This window comes from Paroedura picta, chromosome 4 (assembly GCF_049243985.1).
Source record: "Paroedura picta isolate Pp20150507F chromosome 4, Ppicta_v3.0, whole genome shotgun sequence".
Taxonomy (NCBI): domain Eukaryota; kingdom Metazoa; phylum Chordata; class Lepidosauria; order Squamata; family Gekkonidae; genus Paroedura; species Paroedura picta.
The window spans coordinates 109742319-109766834 of NC_135372.1; the positions used below are offsets into that span (position 1 = coordinate 109742319).

General features: G+C 44.0%; 1 protein-coding gene across 3 annotated transcripts; it reads right to left on the bottom strand.

Moving 5' to 3' along the window:
- Nucleotides 1-10272: 10272 nt before the first annotated feature.
- On the bottom strand, nucleotides 10273-24235 carry SIKE1 (suppressor of IKBKE 1). Of its 3 annotated transcripts, none has more exons than XM_077334994.1 (7): nucleotides 24148-24235; nucleotides 19245-19409; nucleotides 18710-18878; nucleotides 18501-18600; nucleotides 14561-14703; nucleotides 13595-13708; nucleotides 10273-12516 (listed from the first exon to the last, which is right to left on the bottom strand). In XM_077334994.1, exons 1-7 carry the CDS (start codon nucleotides 24213-24215, stop codon nucleotides 12400-12402), a joined length of 876 nt encoding a protein of 291 aa, XP_077191109.1. In that variant the 5' UTR covers nucleotides 24216-24235; the 3' UTR covers nucleotides 10273-12399. The 3 variants fall into 3 exon arrangements, with proteins under 3 accessions (XP_077191109.1, XP_077191110.1, XP_077191111.1); XM_077334995.1 differs by having other exon boundaries at nucleotides 18501-18606; nucleotides 24148-24229; XM_077334996.1 differs by lacking the exons at nucleotides 19245-19409; nucleotides 24148-24235 and adding an exon at nucleotides 18968-19217 and having other exon boundaries at nucleotides 18501-18606.
- Nucleotides 24236-24516: the final 281 nt, after the last annotated feature.

A 24516-nucleotide genomic window follows, 5' to 3' on the forward strand; every position in this document is an offset into this window, starting at 1 on the left:
TCAAGTACGATACACAAAAACATTTTTATACTGTCTCAAAAGTAATTTCTCTTCAATAATACTTTTCTCAAAAGCAGCTGAAGTCAACATTTTAAAACTGACAACTTGTAATTCAGCTTGTCTAAAATGCAGCAGTCAGGCTATTATTAGGGGGCAGGATACAGGGACAGTGTCACCCCAGTACTGAAAAATCTGCACTGGTTGCCCATTTGTTTCTAGGAACACCTCCGAGTGCTTGTTCTTATTTCTTACTTTTAATAATGCCTTAAATGGCTTGCAGCCATGTTACTAGAAGGACTCTCTCCTCCCATACTGTCCAGCAAGTTAAGATTTGCCTCACAAGCCCTGTTCTCTGTTCCCTCACCTCCAGAGATGAGGCATGTGGCAATCAGGGACAGGGCTTTTTCAGTAGTGGCACCTCATTTGTGGAATACCCTTTTTTTTAGGGTTATCTGGTGCCTGCGTTCCTTTCTTTTAAACAACAGAACAAAACATTTCTGTTCACCCAGCTTTTAATTAAAGGGGTCATTTTAATTATTATTTTAGTCTGGGAAGTGTTCTTAGAGAGGCATGATAAAAAAAACTAAGAAATAAATGACACTGCATAATATGAATTATCAGCATAACTATGCAGGAGACATAAGGCAACTCACAACTGGCTTCTCCATAAAAACCAAATATCACCATTGAAGATATAAGAGCTGAAATATGTAAGCCTTTTTGTTTTAATCCATTTTCCAACCTGAAACTGTAGGATAAGGTGCATGCAAAATTCATGGTTTACATGTAGTTTTTATATCTGATTTCCCCCTCAGACCCTATGTACTTCAAAACACTATATATTCTAGAGTCCAAAGGGGGTTGAATTAGGGCAGACTTTCTTGATCAGTGTTTCATGATCCTGGAAGGTAGGAGTTAATTAATGTTTAACATATTTTTAAAATTTGTTAAACATGTATTGGTTCACCTGTTCCCCCCTGAAAGGGGTGGAAAGGGGAGGACCTGAATGATGGACCTGAAAGGGGTGGAAAGGGGAGGGAACCTGTGTGGGCATATACACAGCTATGCTTCCCAATCATATTCTGCCCAATTGCACTACTTCTGGGGTTTCTCAAAGCCTGAAGAATGTTTCAAGGGTTTCTTAATGGTGAAAAAAGTCAAGAAAGGCTGGATTAGGGTTTTCAAAAGCAAGTTTCTATTCACTTTCTCGTTAATTAAAGGTTGCATACACTTTTCTGATGTATACAAAGTTGGCATGTAATAAACTACACAGGACTCTGACTCTAAGAGGAGTTCTCTCAGCATTCAATCCTCAGTGGAAGTACAGTACAGAATAAACAGTGTTAAGCAACAGCAAAGTCACAAGCAAAGGAGGACACATTAAGGCTGATGTAGAGGAAGTACTGATTAGGAGAGAGAGCTAAAGGTAAAGGTATCCCCTGTGCAAGCACCGAGTCATGTCTGACCCTTGGGGTGACGCCCTCCAGCGTTTTCTTGGCAGACTCAAAACGGGGTGGTTTGCCAGTGCCTTCCCCAGTCATCACCGTTTAACCCCCAGCAAGCTGGGTACTCATTTTACCGACCTCGGAAGGATGGAAGGCTGAGTCAACCTTGAGCCGGCTGCTGGGATTGAACTCCCAGCCTCATGGGCAAAGCTTTCAGACGGCTGCCTTACCACTCTGCGCCACAAGAGGCTCTAGGAGAGAGAGCTAGGGGAAAGGAAAGACTGAGAATTTTAGTTTACAGGACAAATGTTACACACTACTGTACTTTCCCTAAATTCACACCTCCTTTTTTGTTTAAAGTAACAGCTCACATTGGAAAATGCTTCCTTATATCACTGAAGGCAATAAATGGCATAATGAAGTTAAAAACATAATGAAGTTTAAAAAAATTAGTTAAAAAAAGGGAACTACCCACTTGTTCTAGTGAATAAAATCTAGAGAAAAAGATTTCACATTTCTGTAAAAACACATTCAAACAGCATGATCAAAAGGGTTGTGTTTTGAATACATTTATTCTGGGTTCAGAAACACATTTGCTTAAATACTCCTGAAACTTTAGGTTTCAATAGAAAGTTCCTGCTCTAGTAAACTCAACAGGGGCTAACACAGCCCAGTCATGCATGCACTTTTTATTTACTTATTTTATTTATAACCCAGTGTTCCCCTCCCCCAAGCAGCTTATATTGTTTTCCTCAGTTTATCCTTATAACAAACCTTTTGAGTTAGGTTAGGCTGGGCATTTGTGACTGGCCCAAGATCACCCAGCAAATGAGCATGGCAAAGTAGTTATTCAAACACGGGCTTCTAACCACTACACATGCTGTGTAGGAGTCAATATTCAAAACATATATAGGATTGCAATCTAAATTAGCTGAAGTCTAAATGTTTTATGTATTTGAAGTGTTAGCCTGAAGTGTTAGCCTGAACTTCAATGAAATCAGTATGTATGCCTGTGCTTTAAATTCCAAACTTTTCAGCTCAGCTGCTATAAATACTCCTCTCAATGGTAAACACCCAGTGCAGCTGCCAAGCCTCCAATGCAGCAATATCTGTTATAACACACGAGTTCATAAAAGATTCTCAACAACAGTAAATGAAAAGGTTAATAGCTGTCTTATTTTTTCCTATATTCTCATCTCAGGTGTATTTGTTTCTATATGTCTTGCACAACTGATCTAATATACAGAAGCCATATTATTGTATTGTAATTTCAACAAAAAATTTGGCTACCGTTTCCAGAAAGAATCCAACAAAAGAAATTCTTAACAACTTTGTGGGAGGCATTTAAGGAATTTACTTCCACATATGATATCTGGTGACATGTAAATTTGAAGAATCTGAGTGTAGCCACCAAAATAATAGTTAGAAATACCACACTATGGAATTGAGAACGTTAGCAAAATACTAAAAGTTCAGTTTGAAAATAGTAGTATTAGTATTCTTAGTAAACCAATAAGTGAGTGCAGAATCATTTTAATCAAACCAAGCCAGAATCAAATCAAAATCATAACAGAGCTATATACTTATAACTACTTTTATGCTCTATATTGTACTAGCCATTATCATCTGCCACAGAAAAAGGTGCTTTAATAAAGCAGTCTGCTTAAATTGTCTAAAGATGATTTTTTTAAAAAAAATCTGAAGCCTTTGCACTGCAATTGGAAGGCACGATTAAAATGATTTTGAACTTCCAGATCCCAGCAAGTGATTATGACAGACCTACTACAAAGTCACCTATCAGAGCTGTGCCACAGAATAAACTGTATTATCCCTTTCATCAAAACGTTTGAGAAAAGAAACATGGCTGGCTGTCCCACCCTATACCGCAGCATCAGATTCAAGACAGCAGACACAGCACATGGTCCCTAGGCTGCAAGATGGTGGCTCTTGCTACTGAGGGGCTTTAAGTCTCGGGGTCCGCATCTGTAGAGTGAAGGATGCGGAAACCCAGCTCCGCGCCCTAAAGCTGCTGACGGAAGCAAAGGCATCCAACACTGGGCGTCCCTAACTGCCGGTTACGCCAACGGGGAGTTATCACCCTACGGCGCCTGAGGCGTGTCCACTGTTCGCCCCCCTCCCCAGGCTGAAGCGGGGGAGGGGTAAGCAAGAAGGAAAATGGCGGCGGCTCCCCCTCACACAAAGGAAGACTGACCGACTCTTCCCCTCCCCACACCCTCACGCTGCATGCTGGGAGAGGTAGTTACATCACTGCCTGTGCTCCACGCCGTAGGAGACATCAAGACTCCATCCCCCAGAAGGCTCAGGGGCGCAACATCCGAAAGGCGGCACATCGGGAAGTGTAGTGCTTTCCGCCTCCGCCTCCGCCCAGAGCACCGCACCCCTACACTCAATCCCCCGGCGGCCCTTGCGAAAAGGCAATTGACCGAGTGCATCCCGGGAAACGTAGTGCTGTCGGGGTTCGGGCCCACCAGCGCTCTTTCTCCACACTGACCAAGGCAATCGGGAGAAATGGAACAGGGAGCCTGACAGGACCTGCCGGGCCGGGCCACGTTCTCTCGCTCTTTCTTTTTTAATGCCCGCCCGTCAAAAGAGCAGAGAGACGGCAGGCGGGTGGGGGAGGGGTCCTACCCGCACAAGACCGTTGGCCACCCGGGCACTGCCAGGACACATCCCAAGCCTCCCCTGCCCCATTATCTACCACCCTCAGAGCGGCGCAGAGCGCACACGGGAGAATCCGGTCTCCTCTCAGGGATCTCACTTACCCCAACAGCTCAGCGCCCCCGCTCCAGCGCCGCCATGAGCAGCACGGCACAGCACGTAGGAATAAATCCCGGCTTCTCGCGAGATTTGCGGGCAGAGGCGGGGGGGGGGGGTTGGATGCACGCATGCGCAGAAAAGTCACACCATGAGGCTAAATCACAGACAATAAGAACTTAAGGAGGTTCGGCTGTGTGTGTGTGGCTTGTGCACATGCGCACCTTCCTTCGTTTAGCAAGGCGCCTCAGAATCTTTGGAGCGCCTTCTCCTTTCCCAGGTGTAAAGTCCCCACATAATTTCTTCTGGGCAAAAATGGCTACCTTTGGGTTTGGCAAAGCTCGTGCACCTTTTAATTAGCAGAACAAGCAGGAAGTTATTTAACAGGGAAATTAGGCCCATATTTACAGCTTCACCTGTTGAGTAGCTGCCGCACATCCTGCACTTAAAGGACCTAGAGCGTCGTAGAAGGGAAAGCCCTAACCTCATTACATCTAATTTTCATCCTTCTTTTAACAGACTCCTATGAGGTAAACATTTTCTGATTAATTCCGTTCACCTGCAAAGCACAAGTACCCCCCTCCCCCCTTTTAAGCCCTAATTTTCTAAGTCTGGGGACTCATGATGGGGTGCAAAAAGCTGTAATGAAAGCCATATATCATTGGCTGCTAGAATTAATTCTCCTAGGCGTGTGATTTGTGAATGACAATCTGCAGCCCACTTTTTATTTCAAAATGGGAAGCATTTGAGAATGGCTAAAATATATATTTGGGGGGAAAGGAGTGGTTCAGCAAGTGAACCCATTATAAGCCTCAACACAATGGTGGGAGTTCTCTACATCTGGTAAAATAACAGGGCAGTTTGTTTCAGGTGTGTTCCCCTGCCCTTCAAGCAGTAAAACTACAGTAACAAAAGGACCGAGGCCAGTTTACCCTGTTCAGAATTTCACCTGCACAATTTAATATTAATTTGCCTTCTCACTCCATCTATAAGTCTGAACTGATTGCTTTAATTCCATTATATTTTATATGGGGATGTGCACATGCACACAAAAGCTCATATACCTTGAATAAAACTTTGTTGGTCTTAAAGGTGTCACTGGATTCTAAATTGGTTCTGCTGCTTCAGACCAACATGGCTACCCAATTGAATCTATGACATGAAAACATGATAGAAACTGCTTGCTCTAGAGATGTCCACCTCCAGGTGGGAAGAAAAATAGGGGAAAAAAAAACATTTGAAGCTAATAGAAAATCAAAATATTTTTAATGTGGTCACTAATATGAATCTTAATCATCAAAAGGTTATGTTCTTTGCCAGAAGTAACTCCCCAAATTTAGGGAAGTACAGACATTGGTAACAGTCCAATGAAGCAATTAATTGACATTAAACATTTTGATTTTCTGGTAACTCCCCCTCCCCGCCATTTCTCAACTCACACTGTTTGGCCTTGTTTGTAACCTCCAGGTGGGTCCTGAAAATATCCCAAAACTACAACTGATAACTAGGCTACAGAGATCCATCCCCCTGGAGAAAATGAACTCCCTCCCGAAGCCCCAGGTTTTTCTCCCTAAACTTGAGGAATTTTTCAGTCCAGAGTTGGCAACACTAGATTGCCCTGGAAACACTGGCCATGGTCTTTGGAGCCCATGTTGAATAGGTGCTCTCTTGGCAGTGAGAGAAGTGTCTATTTGGGACATGCATTTAATCTGTAAGACATCTCTAGTGCTCATTTTACTGTGATTTAATGTGTGTGTAGAGTGTGGTAAAGTTGCAGCCAACATGGTGACCCAAGCAAAGGGCTTTCAAGGCAAGTGAAAAGCAGAGGTGGTTTGCCATTGCTTTCCTTTGCAATCTTCTTTGGATGTCTCCCATCCAAGCAATAATGAAGGCTGACCCTGCTTAGCGTCTCAGAGCTCATGCAGTCAGACTATATAATGTCACCTAAATTCCCTGCAATTTAGTACAAGGTACAGACTGGTTTACCCAGATTATTGCTAATACATAGGCTTTTTTCCCCCCACTGCAGATTTTCTGGGCATAAGGAGGTTCATGGGAACAGGGTTTCAGGGGGTATTTAAGAGAGGTGGGAAAATGGCACTCCATGAAGGGAAATGCTTGTGTCCACACAGAAATGCCAGTTCTGGATCCAAGCCTATGTGTGATTTGGTACTACTATTGCTTTAATAAGTAATTTGGTATTACTATTGTAATATTTTGTTGTTGTTAGTTGCAAAGTTGTGTCCGACCCATCGCGACCCCATGGACAATGATCCTCCAGGCCTTCCTGTCTTCTACCATTTCCCGGAGTCCATTTAAATTTGCACCTACTGCTTCAGTGAGTCCATCCAGCCACCTCATTCTTTGTCGTCCCCTTCTTCTTTTGCCCTCGATCGCTCCCAGCATTAGGCTCTTCTCCAGGGAGTCCTTCCTTCTCATAAGGTGGCCAAAGTATTTGAGTTTCATCTTCAGGATCTGGCCTTCTAAGGAGCAGTCAGGGCTGATCTCCTCTAGGACTGACCGGTTTGTTCACCTTGCAGTCCAAGGGACTCGCAAGAGTCTTCTCCAGCACCAGAGTTCAAAAGCCTCAGTTCTTTGATGCCTTCCTTATGGTCCAACTTTCGCAGCCATACATTGCAACTGGGAAGACCATAGCCTTGACTGGACACACTTTTTTTGGCAAGGTGATGTCTCTGCTATTTAAGATGCTGTCTCGATTTACCATAGCTTTCCTCCCCAGGAGCAATCGTCTTTTAATTTCTTTGCTGTAGTCCCCATCTGCAGTGATCTTGGAGCCCAAGAAAATAAAATCTGTCACTGCCTCCATTTCTTCCCCATCTATATGCCAGGAATTGAGAGGGCCGGATGCCATGATCTTAGTTTTCTTGATGTTGAGTTTCAAGCCAACTTTTACACTCTCCTCCTTCATCTGCATCAAGAGGCTCTTTAGTTCCTCTTTGCTTCGCTTTCTGCCATTAGAATTTTAATATTTAGATAAGTGATTTTCACTCTGTGGCTTATGGAGAACCAGATTTATAAATACAATCAAATAAACTGCCACATAACTATTGTTTGCCCTTTGGACTACCCCATATAATATAAGATATGCATATTGCCTTTATAGTATTTAAAATTAACAGAGTACCTCTGAGCATGTAGAGCTGTCTCTCCCCATCACTTTTACAAATCAGCCAATAACTGTGTACTGAGGGTGGAGAGATTTTGCAAGTCAGACCTATGTCAAAACGTAGTTGAACCCTCAGTATTGTAGGAAACAGAGGGACTAAAACTCCTGCCGCTTATTTGCAAGATTTTATTTTGCAGGCTAGTATTCAAAAGAAGGGGACAACAGAGAATGAGGTGGCTGGATGGAGTCACTGAAGCAGTTGGGGCGAGCTTAAATGGACTCCGGGGAATGGTAGAGGATAGGAAGGCCTGGAGGATCATTGTCCAAAGGATTGTGATGGGTTGGACACAACTTCGCACCTTACAACAACAACAAGCATTCAACAGTGATACACCCAGCTGCAAATGTTAACTCAACCTCACGCACAGAATCTCTCCATCTCCATCATCTTGATTTAATAATCGCAAACAAGTTGTTGTGTGCTTTAAAAAAAAAACTCTTTTATCTTGGGTCCATGATGATGAAATTGTCCCAGTCTCTATAGAGCTCCTTTTATTTTCATTCCTAACATGGGTCCCACAGTTCATAAAGGACCTTACTTGTCCTCCTGTCCCTCTGGATTTGCCTGTTTCAAAGTGAGAACCACATGCCAACTGCAGGTGCCACCAGGTAATGGTCTTGTTCATTCTTCTGAAGCATAGTGCCAGGTGCCTCATTGGAGAACTGTACTTAGAAGAGGTACAGGAGCCATGTCAAGGAACACCCCTAAGCCACTGAGTGTGCATCACTGACCTAGAACTTTAGGCTAGAAGCATCCTTGCCCCTTTAATACCCACTTGATACTTTCTAGTTCTGTTTATATGCCACTGTGAGTCACATGTGAATCTGTAAAGTGCTGTCAAGTCACAGACAACGTAGGGCAACCCCAAAGAGGTTTCAAGGCAAGTAAACAAGCAGAAGTGGTTTGCCATTGCCTTCCTCTGCAGAGTTTCCTTTGGTGGTCTTCCTTCCAAGTACCAACGCTGCTTCCTTTCCAGATTGGGCTGTGCTATACCATGCCTCATTCTCCAAGAGGAGCCTATATAAAGGACAGTGTGGGAATATTTGTAAATACAGAAGCCATGGCTTCCACACTTCCTCAAGTGATCTTCAAGCAGCCACCCAGTGCTTCAAGAAACACAAAGTGGGACAGAGTTCATTACTGACAGGAATGTCATAACAATGTGTAAAGAAGGCTGCTTTTGAAGCCATGATGGATAGCAGGATAAAAAATCCCCAGTCTAAACAAACAAGGCAAGTCAGACAGGTCTAGCTGGCTACATTGTATTTAGTTCCAACATCGTTGTAAGAGATTATTTCCATGTATCAAAGAAACAGATTTGTGTGGCTATACATAGTGGCTACTTTAATTGGATTTAATATTGCACAAGTGCAATCCTTCGTGACAGCTTGAAATGAAATTGCTATTGCCCATCTGGTAGTAGTGCCTGTTGTTTCAAATGCATGCCCAGGTGTCAGTGCAACATTGCTAAGCTGGCTGGAATGCCAGGGAAATGCTACTGACCGTGACATAAAGGGCTGTGCTAACACATGGTGCTTTACCTGGATTGCTTTCTTAGACGGTTTATGCACTGGGAACTTCACTGCCCCACCTCCTATGCAGGAGCACAAATCAGGGGCAAATTACGTGCACCAGGCCAAACGCTCCCCCATGTGGGTGCAGGAAGAAGTGGGACAACCTGCCACGACTAAAACTCCAGCCTGCAGCCCAGCATGAAACCTCCAGTGCATAAACGGTCTTAGTGATGCACTGGCTGAGCACTTTTACTCAATAAGCAATGGCTTTGATGTGGATCAGGTTTCCAGTCTTTTGTCCCCTGCCCCACACGTTGTAGCTTCTTTTACTGCCTTCAAAAGCCACTCTAAAGTCCATCAAATATTAGCATGGTTTTTTGGAGGGTGGCAGAGGAGCCAACACTATAAGAAAGAAGTAGCAATGTTCCTTTGCACGAGTAGAAGCAATTCAGCTGCACTCTGGATCCAATCCATTACAACTATAATTGTAAAGTAGTTCTGGGCAATTTTGGACTATTAGCTGAATTACTGTTTTCTAAATTACAAGAGCTAGCAACACTACTCCAGCAGAGGCCTAATAATTACAATGTATGGTTCAGCTACAGGCAGCACACTTATGAAGAATGTAGACAAACTAGATGGATGGGAAGAAGGAAGCAACATATTGTTTACAAGAGAAGTCCTCTGAGACAAGAATGAAGAGATGGAAACCATTTTGTATGTTCCCTTTCTGAAAGAAGACAAGGAGATTTCTTCAGTGGCTCTCAGAAACAAATATTTTGAATCTGCCAAGATATTAGAAGGTCGCTATGAAAAGTTATATCTCTTCAGTTTCTCCAAGGATAGACTCTCACCAAGTCTTGGACTGGTAGCCTTATTTGAAAATCAGAACATAATGGTTAACTGCAGTGCTGGAGAAAGATGTTCCAACACTGTTATAGATGAAACCCATTTTCATGCCTTAGAAAGGTTTCTGTTACCAGATGTGCAACATGCTTTGTGTTGACTACAGACTAAATTCATTATTGAACAGTGAAACTGTGTGAATTACTCAGTTTACTCTGCAGGGGATATGATATCTGCTTGATCTTTACATGGCACAGAGCAGGGCTCGCCCTGTGGGGGCTCACACTTTCTGAAACTCCCCTGCCTTGGGAAGTCTGTTGAGAAGCCTTGCTGCACAACTTCCACTGGCAGATGAAGGTATTTTCCTATCAAAAGGGACCAGCAACAAGGTGAACTTTGAGAACGCTGCTGTCGTGTTTTTTTTAAGCATAGGTGTACTATTTTTACTATGGCTTTGTGTGCACTATTACAGAAAAGCTAATATATATAAACTAAAAGGCCTGCTTTTGTTTGTAGTTGTTTAATTCATGGCAAAAAACAAAATCTCTTAAGTTTTCTCAGTGGCAATAACCAGGTACAACAAAATTTAGTTTTACCAAATTAAACAAAGTCATAAATGGAATTATTAAAGTCCAGATAATATTTTTCCCACTGGCTAGTCATTCAGAGTAAACAAGTTCTTCTATATATGGAAAACACAGTATTTCTTTTATTTAAGCCTGACATCTGGATAAATCACAGGCAAATACACAGAGAACTATACCCGGTAATATCAAAGCAGGTCATTGGTGATCTACTAAAAACTAAAGATGTGTCCAGAAATGATCCCTGGTATAGAAGGCCACAACTTGTGATATTGCCTCAGAACATTTATTTCCAGAAAATAATAAGTCTATATTCATATTTAGCAACCTGAGATATAAAGTTTCTAATGCATTGATCAGAGCAGGCAGGCAGGGCGCTCAGCATGGCCACTTATTTGCATGACGATACCCTATTGATATTTACAACATAAACCAAGATGCATTGGGAGGCTGAGCACATCTCGCTGCTCCTTATGAGAGCTTGCTTGATTCTCAAGGTGGCACTAATGGCATATGTTTAAGGCTTAACACTGCAAGGGGATGGTCAGCAGCCGAGTCTGTCCTGCGGAAGGGGCTACTTTTGCATAGAGCATGGAAGCACTAGCTTGGTCAGTTCCATTCTTGGTAGCATACGTGAATACTGAGTCTGAGAATTTTAAGACCTCAAAAGAAGAATGTGAAGAATGAGCCCAACTTTCCTTCACACCATATTCAGGGAAAAAATATATATATGTAACAAAATTGGGGGGGGGGTATGGCTATTTTATCTGTGTGCCCCAAGCTCAGGTCAACATCAACAGCTGTAAGAGCCACAGACACACACAGGAAGCTCACCTATCTTAGTCTGAAACTTTACAGGAAAATTAAATACATCGGTTCCTAATAGGGATTTGGGAGCAGGACAGAGTTTCTTTATGCTTTACAACACAGTAGCAGCAGGCAGTACATTATACAAGCTGAGAATGTGCATGGAGAGCAGAGACACACATAAATGAATACACAAGGGACATCTCACTTTCTTTTTGCTCTTAAGCACAATCATGGAATCTTCAAGCATGAGAATGTGTGAATCTGCATGTGAGCAGCTGGAGGAAAAAAACAAAACAATCCCCAGCCCCAAAACAGTACCCACCAAACTTTAGTAGGCTACAAATGAAGGCAGGATTTTGCTGGTTCCCCTGCAATAGATTTATAATTTCCTTAACATATGCCATAAAATCTGTCTGAGGAATGTCTTCCTTAAAATATTCACAATGAAGACAAGGCATTACTTCCAGTCAAGGGTGCACACCTTGAAATTCCTGTGCAGCACTCATCTGAATACTCAATGGTAGCTTGGTATTAGTTTCTCACAGAGGGTAGCTTTTGAAACACTTAGTTGGACTTCCAAAGGATACTGCTTTTAGCAGAATATTTATATTTCTAATCACTTCCCAAGTAATTTCAATAATACGTGGTTGTATATACATTGTGTATGATCTTATCTTATGAGGCTGCCAGAAGGTCTCTCATGTCCTATGGCCAACCTTCTACAAGTTCTGTGCCTGTAGCGGAAAGCCTCATGACCAAAGGCAGTATTTTTTCAGGAGAGTTGTATGCTGTTCTCTATACTGATCAGTGTGTTCATGCAGGTGATTTAGAAAGGTGTGTTTAAACTACACAATTCATCATAAGGATCTTTACTTGGAAGGAAGACTAGTTGAAATCAGTACATTTATCTCATGTTCTGAGATTGTTTTACTTCTACATAGTAGTAAAACAATTTAATTCCATTTGCACCGGAAAAGCCAAAGCTGATCCAACTGTCTAGCTGCGGTTTCTAAAAACCACCAGGGGCTGGGGGTGGGAAGTAGAAGCACTCTATGTGAGTATGCTGGGCAAATCTTGGCCAGCAGAGGGCATGACTTCCAAATCAGTGCACAGAGGACATAAGCCTATAATAAAACAGCAGCTGGAATGATAGGCAAGAGAAAATGATAAAGAACTAAAGGAACACCTTGGAAAAGCAATACACACTTTCCTGCAACCCAGTTACCAGTTTCTCTGATCAAGTATTCAAAGGCAGTTGTGTGGGTTGAGAGGCATCATCAGGCAGCTCTTCTTGCCTCACCTCAATCGATTCGCTGCTGATTGACAACAACTTGCGCAATTCCTTGTTTTCTAGCTGCAAAACCAATGAGAACAATTTAAAGTACACCGATGAAGGTAGTAGCTGCAAGGCAAACGCTTGTTGGTTTGTGACAAGAATAACCCTGGTAGATTTTCAGACGGGTATGTTCTCTTCCCGCAGAGCAGTGGTCCCCAACCTGGGGGCGGCGGCCCGGTGCCGGGCCGCGAAGGCCATGGCGCCAGGCCGCGGCTCCCTCTCCCCGCCCACCCCGCAGTAAAAAACTTCCCAGGCCGCAAGCTTGCGGCCCGGGAAGCTTCTTACTGCGGGAGGGCGGGGAGAGGGAATCGGGGCCGGGCCGCGCCCGAGCGGGCACGGCCCGATGTGCGGGCGCGGCTCGCGGCCCGATGCGGGGGCGCAGCCCGATGTGCGGGTGCGGCTTGCGGGCGGGCCCGATGCGTGGGCGTGGCCCGCGGGCCACGCCCCAATGTCCTGCCGGTCCCCAACCTCAGAAAGGTTGGGGACCACTGCCGCAGAGAACCAAGTGTGGGGGGGGAAACAGTCTAGTCTTCAATTGAATCAACAGTCTGTAGCAGCATTCAACATTTGGAGGCTTCAATAAATGGGGGGGGGGGAATATAACTCGTGGGTTAGGCCTTCCTCCAATCTCTAATGCAAGTGAATTGATGCATGGCCACAGTGGCATAACAATTGTAGACTGGCTTTCACCATAAACTCATTACAGATGCAACTTACCAACAGGGAAAATAGTTTTGTGGCTAGTTTTGTGTTGGGAAAATGGCACACAGCAAGTGGGAGTTAAAGCCCTTTCTAAAGCCCCAAGTCTAATTTCCTAATACATTTACTGCATGGCTGTGTCTATGATTTTAGTCGGAAACTCCTAACTATACAATGCTGTAGACACGGAGCTGCTTAACTATACTTAGCGTACTACTTCATGCTGATTTGACAGAATAAGGACTACAGCCATCTTTAAGGGGGGTGGGGAATTCATCAACTTTTATCCAAGAAGCAGTCAACTCAGGAGAATGTAGCATCCACAGACTCTAATGAACACAAACACACATTTCTTGCTTTTCTGCATCATACGTCTTAAATCTGTCAGGTCTCTTACCTCCAACTGAGCCAGCTTTTCTTGTACAGTATAGTACTGGTTGTCATCTACTTCTACAGCTTTCCTCATCACATCCCCCATTTCGTAGATTCGGTCTATCTGAGTCACAATTTCCTGTGGGCAGTTATCAGGATGGGTTATTTTCCTAGCAGACAGCATGAAATAAGATAAAACCAAGGCATACCAGATCAAGGGAAACACAGCTAGGCCTCAGAAGGGCCTTCAACCTCATGTATGGAGCATTAAGAAGGCCTAAGAAATGGAGATTTCAATCATAATATAGCTATGTAAATGGTTAGCAAGGGGACAAAAATGAGAATGTGGATGCCTGTACAAAATGGAAGCCAAGCAGCAGTTGCTCCAAGAAATGAGACTCTCGGCCACAGGAGCTAAAACTAAACATGCATCACCAGGGTGTGATGTGACCAGACACATTAAAAAGAACCTTTTCAGATTACTGGCTTATGATCTCGAGACTTAGCCACCTTAGTGTATCCACCTAGTCTTGACTTTTAAAGTATCATGTCAGCCTTCAATGCAGACCTACAGTCTCCAAGTTGCAATCTGACAAAACAAGTCAGAGCACACTAAATGCCTTAAGGAGAAGGGGAGGAATCACTTGGATCTTTATATGTATTTTCATGAACACAACAGTGAATTTATAGTAATTGTCGTCTGTCTCAGGAAGTTTTATAATGCTGAAGTCATCAATAAACTCCAGCATGGCCTACAGGTGATAATCAGGTCATTTTCTTGATGAAGAATCTTGAAGGAGGTGTTTTATTCTAGAAAGGGAAGCCACTACAAAGTCGAGGATGCTCTTAGAAGGAAGATGTTCCTTTAGGGAAATGCAAAAGAGGCAAGCAGCAGGGACAGAATACAACATCTCAAACAGCTTATTTAAGAGTCCCCTTTATTCCTGTTCTCCCCCCACCCCCAAGAGAAGATAATGTAATATTTCCTTACGGCAGACTGAATTTGATGCACTTTCAAAACCGGCTGAGTGTCTATATCTTTTCTTTTCATCATCAGCTGTAGCATGTGTTTTCTGTACTTGCTCATAATAAGTTCCAGGGCATCCTGGTGTTCTTCCAAGGAGACCCACAGTTCTTAAAAAAATAAATAAATGGCAAGCACAAATTCCATCTTGTAACTACAAAGACAGATATCCTGCTAGTCTGGTACAGTAAAAAGTCTAGTTTTTGAAAAGGGAAAACTACTCAATAAGAACAACACAACTTCCCCATTGTGCATTAGCCTGATTAATCTTCCATTTCACTGCTCCTTCTCAAATATGGGCACAGATATATCTACATAATCCTGCATAGCATATAGGTGGTAGCCAAGGCCTGGCTCCTAGACAGACAGCCAAATCTGTGCAACAAGATCAGCTGCAGCTACAATACAGGCTTCATTAAATCTTATTTTTCTTTTTAAAAATTAGTTGGGGGATGTAAGCCATCCCAAAAGACAATAATGACATCTAATTGCAAAGACATTATGCCCTGCCCTTCAAATATCCAGAATGTGGGCAGCATTTTGGAGACAGTGGGAGCAGGTGAAGCTGGACCCAGAGCTGGCTTGCTTCCCCCTGCCTGACTCTCCCCTCCTTGCCATGGTGGGGGAGCAGAGGAGGTTAGTGAGTAGGCAAGAGGGGGGTCTTGGGGCTGAAAGCCAGAGTGAACAAACAACTGGTGGTAGGGAAGGGGAAATCACCTGCCACCATATTTGCATAAGAACTGGAGCCCAAAGACAGTCTGGGAGCACCAATTGCTTCAGGTGTGGTCTTTGGGTAGTCTAGGTGGGGTAATTCTGGGAACTCCATAAAGCAACAGGACATAAAGTAATAGGACATACATTATCTATTCATCCATCCAGTAAAATTTAATGGTTGTTAATCTAAGGTTATACCCTGTTCTTTCCCAACCTTAGCTGTTGGGAGAGTCAGTTTGGTGTAGTGGTTAGGAGTGCGGACTTCTAATCTGGCATGCCCGGCTCGATTCTGCACTCCCCCACATGCAGCCAGCTGGGTGACCTTGGGCTCGCCAAGGCACGGATAAAACTGTTCTGACTGAGCAGTGATATCAGGGTTCTCTCAGCCTCACCCACCTCACAGGGTGTCTGTTGTGGGGAGAGGAAAGGGAAGGCGACTGTAAGCTGCTTTGAGCCTCCTTCAGGTAGGGAAAAGCGGCATATAAGAACCAACTCTTCTTCTTCTTCTTCTTGGGAAAAACATGCACAATTTGAACGATCTGTTACATGCTGGAGATACAAAACAAATCTGAGTCTTGTTACATCTTAAAGGGCTCAAGAGGTTGCATCTTAAAGACTAATAACGCATTATTATAGCATCAATTTTGTGGGAATAGAGCCCACTTCAGGAACAAGCCAATGAATACAAAACCATTTATGGAAGAAGAAGAATTTGTTTAACTATGAGAAACCTAAGACTTTTGTTTGTTGCTGCTGTAAGACTATCACGTTATGGCTATCCCTCTGGAATCTGAGTTGTACATAAATAAGTGCCATCAAGTTGTCATTAACTTATGGCAAGCTTAGTAAGGGGCTTTCAAAGCAAGTGAGAAGCAGTGGTGAGTCCCCATTGCCTTGCGCTACAGATTCTTCCTTGGTGGTCTCCCATCCAAGTATCAGCCCTGCTTAGCTTCTGAGACATGACAAGATCAGGCCATATAATGCTATTTCTCCCCCTGGAATTTGGTACCTGTCAGAAGACAGTAATGAGTCTGTACTGGAAATGTTACTAGTCACAAAACACTGAAGTCTTCATTTCTTTTACTCCAGTAAGCATTGTTTAAACTTCTCAGTAACGGGTTCATTTCAGTGGGTTATCAGAACAGCTTCAAGGGGTATGTTGCTCAATGTCAAGACTGTATTTTGCAGGCAATGAATCAAGGAAGAACATGACTTAAGGTCAAGGAATGGAAGCTGGTGCCTGTAAAGCAACAGTTCTGTTTGCAGGTTAAAAACAAGTGTCTTCAAACAATAAAGTTTGTACATTTTTCTGATCATAAGCTTTTTAACCTCACATTCTTGTCTCTTTCTTAAGGTAAGGGTAAAGGTATCCCCTGTGCAAGCACCGGGTCATGTCTGACCCTTGGGGTGACGCCCTCTAGCGTTTTCATGGCAGACTCAATACAGGGTAGTTTGCCAGTGTCTTCCCCAGCCATTACCGTTTCCCCCCCCGGCAAGCTGGGTACTCATTTTACCGACCTCAGAAGGATGGAAGGCTGAGTCAACCTTGAACCGGCTGCTGGGATTGAACTCCCAGCCTCATGGGCAGAGCTTCAGACAGCATTTCTGCTGCCTTACCACTCTGCGCCACAAGAGGCTCTTCTTCTTAAGGTAATTTTAATTAAAAAATGCAATCCCATGAAGAAGCCTTTCTCAACTTTTTAACTGTTGAGAAACCCCTGAAATATTCTTCAGGCTTTGAGAAACCCTCAAAATGGCATAATTGTGCAGGATATGGTTGAGAAGTGTACATGCCCACCTGGGACCCTCCCCTTCCCGCTCCCTCTAGGCCCATTATTGGGCATTTTGGGAGGGGAAAACAGTTGACATGACCATATATGGTCATATCATCCAATAAATGTTTAGCAAAAAATATATATATATATATATATACACACACACACACATATACACATGTACACACTAGATTCAAGAACGGGCCTTGAAAGGGCCTCCTCCCAGGCCCCGGCCAGGCAGCTTAAGGTGGCTTTGGGCCGCAGTTCACAGCCAGATCAAGTGGGGTGGGTGGGGGCTGGCCAGCTCGTTTGCAGGCCCGGCTGGGACAGAGCTCATTTGCAGGCCCAGCCTAGCAGGCCAAGAGGCCCTTGTTAGCAGGCCCTCCACCATGATCCTTTGCCCAGGGCCTTCTCCCCTTACCTGCTGCTGGCTCCATGCACTGAGGTACATCTGAGAGCAAAGAGGCTAGAGTCTGGGTCACTGTTGTCTACATGCTAGTTTACTTTTTCAAAGAATGCCAGAAGCTTGGTGAGGCAGGACTGATTTCCCCTCAAGAGGCTTTGTCCCTCTATGTGCTTAACAATTTTATCTTTTATTATAATTTCTATTAATTTGCCTTGGACAGATGTTAGGCTAATGGTCCTGCAAATTCCTGATTCCCCTCTGTATTCCATTTTTAAAAATGTAGAGAGTCTCTGCAAAATTCCAATAGAATTCTTGACATATGTCAATTTATGTTGAACTGGCATAGAATGACTGAACTAACAGGTGGGCAACTTCCTCTGCTTTTCTGGGAGCCCGTTCCAGCAGGCTGAGGCTACAGCTTGGAAAACTGGGTGAGCTGAGACAAATCTCACACAGCCCCATGAGATATCACAAGTGGCATAAAAGGGTGAGAAGGGCTCAAGAGGTATACAGGGAAAACAGCCCTCCAAACTGAGCTAGCCCTGCAAACCTCAGCAAAACTCACTTACCAGGAAACATTTATAGGGCTGGGCTGCACACAAGCACTTCCTAATATCACAATAATAGGCATACAGTCCCTTCCAGGATTGCGTCTAGTCCAGGGATTCCTAACCAGGGGTTGGTGGGAATTCTGAAGGGGGTCTGCAGGAGCTCTGAACTTGTATGATATAGGGGGAGGTCTACTCTTCTTTCCAGTAATAAAGGTGGGGAGAGGGAGCAAACTAAGGGCTAAGGGTGTGGGTGGTGATGTCACTTCCAGGGACATCGCAGGGGGCGTGGACTGCTGACATTACTTCAGGGAATCCTCGAAATCTGAAAAATTATTTCAGGAGCTTCTCCATGACAGGAGTCCCGATGACAGCAAGTGATGCTTTTCAGTTCACAACAATCAACAAAGTTACAATCTAGAGGGAGATGCACTCAGCTGCTATGAATAAGCAAAATTCCTCACCTCTATTTTCCTGTTGCAGGTCTCGGATCTGAGTGTTCTCCTGAGACAGCAGGATGTGAGGTTTGTATTTCGATGTGTCCTTCAGCTCAGCTGCATCTTCCTGGTACTTATTAAAGCAAAGAACTCTGTGTGACTCCAAAGAATTAGGATATGCATAACCGCCCCCCCCATACATATAACCAATTCTTGACAATCAGATCCACAGTCACCTTGTGAGAAAGAGCTGTGCCAGCCTCTTTCATGGCTACCACTCGCTTGTGCAAAACAGTGGACTGGTCAATGAGAGACTCAGCGGCATTGTCATGGTCTTTCAGCCTTTCCAGCAGCGTTCTTGCGTCAGTCAGGATCTTCTCTATAGTGCAGGCCATTACCAGAGAACTGAGAGATGGAAGGAAAAAATGGGTCAAAACTCCATAGGTGCTGAGGGAGAGAGAGAGACGGGAAACTGAACCCATAAAATATGCTACCTTGATGCCATGAAGAAGCTAGGCCAAATACAGCTTTGCATGGGAGCATTACAGGATAGGGTATGACCATGAACAAGGGCTGACCCTATTAGCCAGGCCCGAGCTCTGCTCAGGTGCCCTCTTCGTTCTGCTAATAAGAACATAAAGTCCACGGACCCCACAGGGAGAAGGGCCTTGACCGGCCACAGGAGGGCAGCACCGTCCCACCCCGGCGTGTACTCTATAGAGGGGGCGGGGGGAGGACATCCAACTCCATTCCCAGCCCCACACGGCTCACCTCCGGTCCCGGGCACCAGCCTCGCCGCCGTCTTGCCTCCTTCCGGGTGCGGTGTCCGAAAGCGCCACGGGGGGCAGCAGAGACACCAGCCACAGCTTCCGCCGTGAAGTTTCCACAGACAATTCCGGTTTGCTTTTGCCCTCGGAGTGGGGGGCAGGGGTAACGCTGCGGACAAAGTAGAAGGACCCACGTCGGCATCACCCGCCTCAGCACTGCAGGTGTCCCGCAGGCCCCGCTCAACGCGCAGAGGCAGCAGGGGATGAGAGACGCCTCTGCTAAGTTTATACGTCCCCCCCCCCCCCCCAGCCATTGCTCTTTCCCCCGTTTAGTGCCTGCGCCTGCTCAACGACCTTTTCCTTTGCATACACCTTTAGCGAAAACGCTGCCCTAGCGCCCATGGGGAAGCGCGCAAAAGGCTCTTCCATTAGCCCCGCCACGCCGCCACACTAGCCCCGCGTGTGGAGAATTCTACTGGGAACCGGGATTATGGGGTAGGTGGGTGTTTTTTGTGTCTCTTTGCCAAGCCTGCTACAGGATACGCACGGGGAGCATGCGCAATGTGGAGAGTGAAGCCCGACGGCCGCCCTTCCTGTGCCCTGACTGCCCCCGGTGGTCGGTCAAGCATGTGGCGCCGGGAGTTATGCCGCGCCCGCCCCGGACCAGTTAGTCCTTTTGGGCCCCCTTCTGATCAGGGCGGTGGCGGCCTGGGAGGGGCGGGAGGCCGCTGACACTTCCTGGGGCAGCTTGGGCGGACTAGGCAGAGGAATCTTTCGGTGGATTTTGTGCTAGGGAGAGCCGGCAGGAAGAGTGTAGTGATTCGGGGAAGGGCGAATCCGGTTGGGGCTTCCTGCCCGGCCTCAGGCTCGTTTAATCATCTTGAGGGTTGCGAGGATAAAATCGAGGCGGCTAGTGCATGGGTTGTGCAAGAGGTTAGCAATCATTCGAAACCTGCTCTGAAGTAAGGCCCTTTTGGTCAAGATGGGTAGCCGAGTCAATCTGTAGCTGTAGAAAAGAGCAAAGGGCTATTAACATTTGTGGCATGCTCCAGTAGCACCTTTAAGACCAACAAAGATTTATTCAAGGCGTGAGCTTTCGAGTGCAAGCACTCTCGGACTAAGAAGAGTGCTTGCACTCAAAAGCTCACGCCTTGAATAAATCTTTGTTGGTCTTAAAGGTGCTACTGGACTCTGATTTTATTGTGCTACTTCAGACCAACACGGCTACTCATTTGAATTTGTGGCAGGGTGTGAGCTTGCGCGAGCCGTTCAGTGAAAGCTCGTACCGTGCTACAAATGTTGATAATGTGCAGTTGGACTCTTGCTCCTTTCTACAGGGCTTATGCTGAAGAAAGTGTTGATGGGGTTCCAGCCTTTGTCTGCAAAAGTGCGCTCGCTCTCAGGTGAAGCACGATGAGGTGACAGGACAGATTTTACTAGCTCAGACCATTTCTGTGCATTCAGTCATTACTGAAGATGAAACATTCTTCTCATGGCCTGGTGGTTGCCTTAATCATTTAACGCAAATGGACTAATTGGCTTGCCTCGTTATAAAACATTACTACACTCCTTACATCTGCTCTATTCTTCCACCGTTGCTGGACAGCTGTGACTTACAACTTGCTAAAAATTATGTAATATAGAACTGCCCTGGAATAAAGAGAGCTGACCACATGCAGGGTGGGCTTGTGCAAGTCTCCCTGATGACAGTGAAACTTACTCTCTTGTAAGCATACATGATGATGATGTCATCTGTTCAGTTGTGTCCAACCCTCAGCGATTCTATAGGAAAGTTTCCACCACACATCTCTGTCAATGACCACTTCTTTTAATACACATAGGATTGTACTTTAAAACCTATGGAAGTCTGTGGCTTGAGTTGAACTGATGAAGAGAGCCCGATTCTCCAAATGCTGGCTGGATTACACTATAGATCTTCCATCCAATATGATTCCTTATTTGGTGGAGTTCTAAATACAATCATTTGAGCATAGCTCTTTCATGGGAGCTCAGTGATGTAAGGAATGTTTTTTATAAACCCTGATTATCCCAACAAACTAGGATTTGGGCAAATTCACCATTTCTGTAAACAAAAACATTATAAACTAATCTCACTCTGCAGTGCTGTCATCTTTTGCAGTAGTTGCTGAGGAAATTTTGTGGCAGATATCCTGCCAAAAGATAGCCCTGACAGTTTTCCAGGTCTGTGAGATTGTGTACAAATAGTTCATGTTTTGTGAATGACTTTCTGTGACCAAAGAAAATGCATTTTATAAACAATTTGATGTTTCTCAGAAAACTTGGAGGATCTCTCCACCCCACATACAAAGGTCAAAGAAATACATTGGAGACACTGCTGCTTTAACTTTATAAAGTGTAATTTGTCTAGTGGTCATTCTGTTGGTTTGAACAGGCACCATCCTGGCACAGAGCAGAGAAGCCCATAGGTGGCAGCAGAGGTAGAACTCCATATGCTACTAACCAATAGTACAGGAGCAGGAGAACAACAGGAAGACAAAGGGGCACTAATTAAGATTATTTTGTTAATAAAGGTGGGAGACTTAAAACAAGTTGGTTGCAAGGATCAGGTCAGGGCCTCACTGTGATTGCAGTCTTTATGGTTCTTTCTAAGATTTTCTTTTCTGCAGCTCACTTAGTTGCCATAGTTCTGCCTATGACAAGGATCATCCTATGTTTTTATTGAAATGCAGGTATGAGCTGGATTTTAACAACAAGCAAGTGAGTCTTTGCCACTTACAAAATTGCCTTATACCAGGCTGGCCCATCTAACTCGTTATTGCTTATTGGCTCTTCAGGGCCTGTAGAGGTTTCCAGGAATTGAGCTCTATCAGAACAGATCTGACATCATCACTGTTTGATGACTTTGGTAGTCCTGGTTGTAGGTGCTTGGCATCCTGAAACTGGTGTTTGGAGTCCAGGAACTATATAAAGGTTAGGTCTCAGAGAAATAAATCATCCATGTCATCTTTGAGTCCCCAGTGAGGACAGATGTCTGCCTCTTAGGCCATGTTTCTGCAAGAAATGGGCTTTATTCAGAGATAGTTTTAAAAACTCAGGGAAAGAGGAACGACAATAAAACAAACTTTAGGATGCTTAGGGCTGATCCTGTGTTGAGCATGGGGTTGGACTAGATGGCCTGTATGGCCCCTTCCAACTCTATGATTCTATGAAACACTGTGCTGGCAGCTGCTGCTGAAACAAAGTTATTTAAATTTGAACAGCTAGTCATATATCCAGTGGTCACTCAAAAACCCTGCTGGGCAAGAGCCCTACCCGGCCCCACTCGCTTTCTAACTATTCTCGAGGGGCACTATGGTGCCCCCCACCCAGCTACACTGGTGAACTCTTCCAAACTGTTATCTCCCTCCACCCCACTCCCCAGATGACATTCATTCTAACACTAATTCATGAAGTTAATAGGATTATACCTGGAGTTCTATGCCTGCAGCATTGTAAACTTCTGTTGGACTAGTGTATTTGCATGGCACATGGACTCCTATCCTTGACCTGACAGGCCCTGGTTATCTATTTAAACACCACCTTAAAAAGTGTTTAATGAATTCCAGGCTGAGATTTGTCAATATGTCATCTTATCTATTCTTCTTATTTGTCCCTTTTCATAGTAAACACCCTCCACTCAAGTTTTTTTTTTTTAAAGCAGACATTCTGTTATGCTGACTAGTAACTTTGTTACTTATTTGCTAAGAGAAGGCACTGTTAGTGATATTTGGTGTCCTTGATGTTTAATTTGACTTTGTGCAATAATATTTTCAGTTTCCTCTAATTAGTGAAGCTTGTTGCCATTTAAAAATCATCCCATACCTGGCAAAAATCACCATTTGACTTTTTACTCCTCAACAATTAATTTTTGTAATTATTAATTCATTATTAAAATGAAATACAGATTGTACAGACAATCTGGAATATGTTAATGAAATAACAAAGGCAACGTATATCCTGAGGTTTCACATCCATTTGTCACATTTTCAAAACCAGAAACACCTACCTTTTAGGTTCCTCATTTGCTGTTAATGGTCAGTTAGTTCATAAACATTGTTTCTGGTTATCTTTGTGATTACATATATTATTTTGAAAATACAGTTACTGAATTTAAATCTTTAATCATGCATAGTATATATTTTGATGAACATTTCCACAAGTTCAACATATCTTGCCCTTTCTTGGTCCTTTAAGAATTATTTAACTGCTGTAATAACAAAGTTTGAGTCCAGTTTAATTCTGGTATAAGTTTTTGCCTGCATGGACCTGAAAGCATATATCCCAAACAAAACTTTGTACTATTAATCAAACTATGTTCTTTTGCTTCAGACTACCATGTTACCCACCAGAATCTGACTGCAGTTAAAACATTGTTTATATATTCATTTATCTAGTGTGATGGGTCTAACATTAATTTCCAGTAATGCTTAATCTTGTCACAGATGTACATCTGATATGTTCCTGTCAAAGTCACAATGCCAACCATTACTTTACTACTAGCACATATGCATAACTCTGTTTGGCATACAATAAAATCTACAGCTTCATAAACATTCTTTCCGAGACTGACTGAAATAGATCAATGGGCACCATATGCATCTGTCCCTATTTACCAGATATAGTCACAGTTTTCTGATATCTTTCCCAGGCAAACCACCTTCCCTATCTTGGAGTTTGGGGCTGACTTCTTATAATATTTCCACCTTTCTTTAAATGTGCAAGATAGACCAGAGGGAAGATGCCTGCCTCTCGGCTAGACCCACCTTCCGGACTGTCACACTGACTAGCCAAAATGTATGTGTGTGTGTGTGTGGGGGGGAAACCCACTGAGTATGTGACCAGCCCTGATATTATTATATTATAATATAATAATAATTGTTACCTACCCTTTCTCAACAGATTCCTGCACCTTTTCCGTGTCTAGGGCACAATCAGGGCAGCCAATAACCATCATGGGCCTCCAGACTCCACCTGCCCACCATACGACCTTGATCCAAACAAAATACAATAATAAAGAAATCACTTGGCTTGCTGTTAACATGAATCTATAGTAATAAAATAATCAGCTAGCCTGTCCATCTGTGGGTTTTTAAAAATATATTTAATATCCCACCTTTCTCATCATGGGGACAGGGTTACCAGTTCTGGATTGAAAAATACCTGGAGATTTTTTTTGGGGGGGAGGAACCTAGGGAGGGCGGAATTTGGGGAGGGGAGGAACCAATGCAGGGTATAATGCCACAGAGTCCACCCTC

Coding starts and splice junctions, on each gene's coding strand:
- SIKE1 (XM_077334995.1), bottom strand. CDS start 24,215: ATGATGGTTATTGGCTGCCCTGATTGTGCCCTAGACACGGAAAAGGTG. Junction 13,709..14,560: donor TGCATCAAATTCAGTCTGCC/GTAAGGAAATAT, acceptor AACTGCCCACAG/GAAATTGTGACTCAGATAGA. Junction 12,517..13,594: donor AAAAGCTGGCTCAGTTGGAG/GTAAGAGACCTG, acceptor TTGGTTTTGCAG/CTAGAAAACAAGGAATTGCG.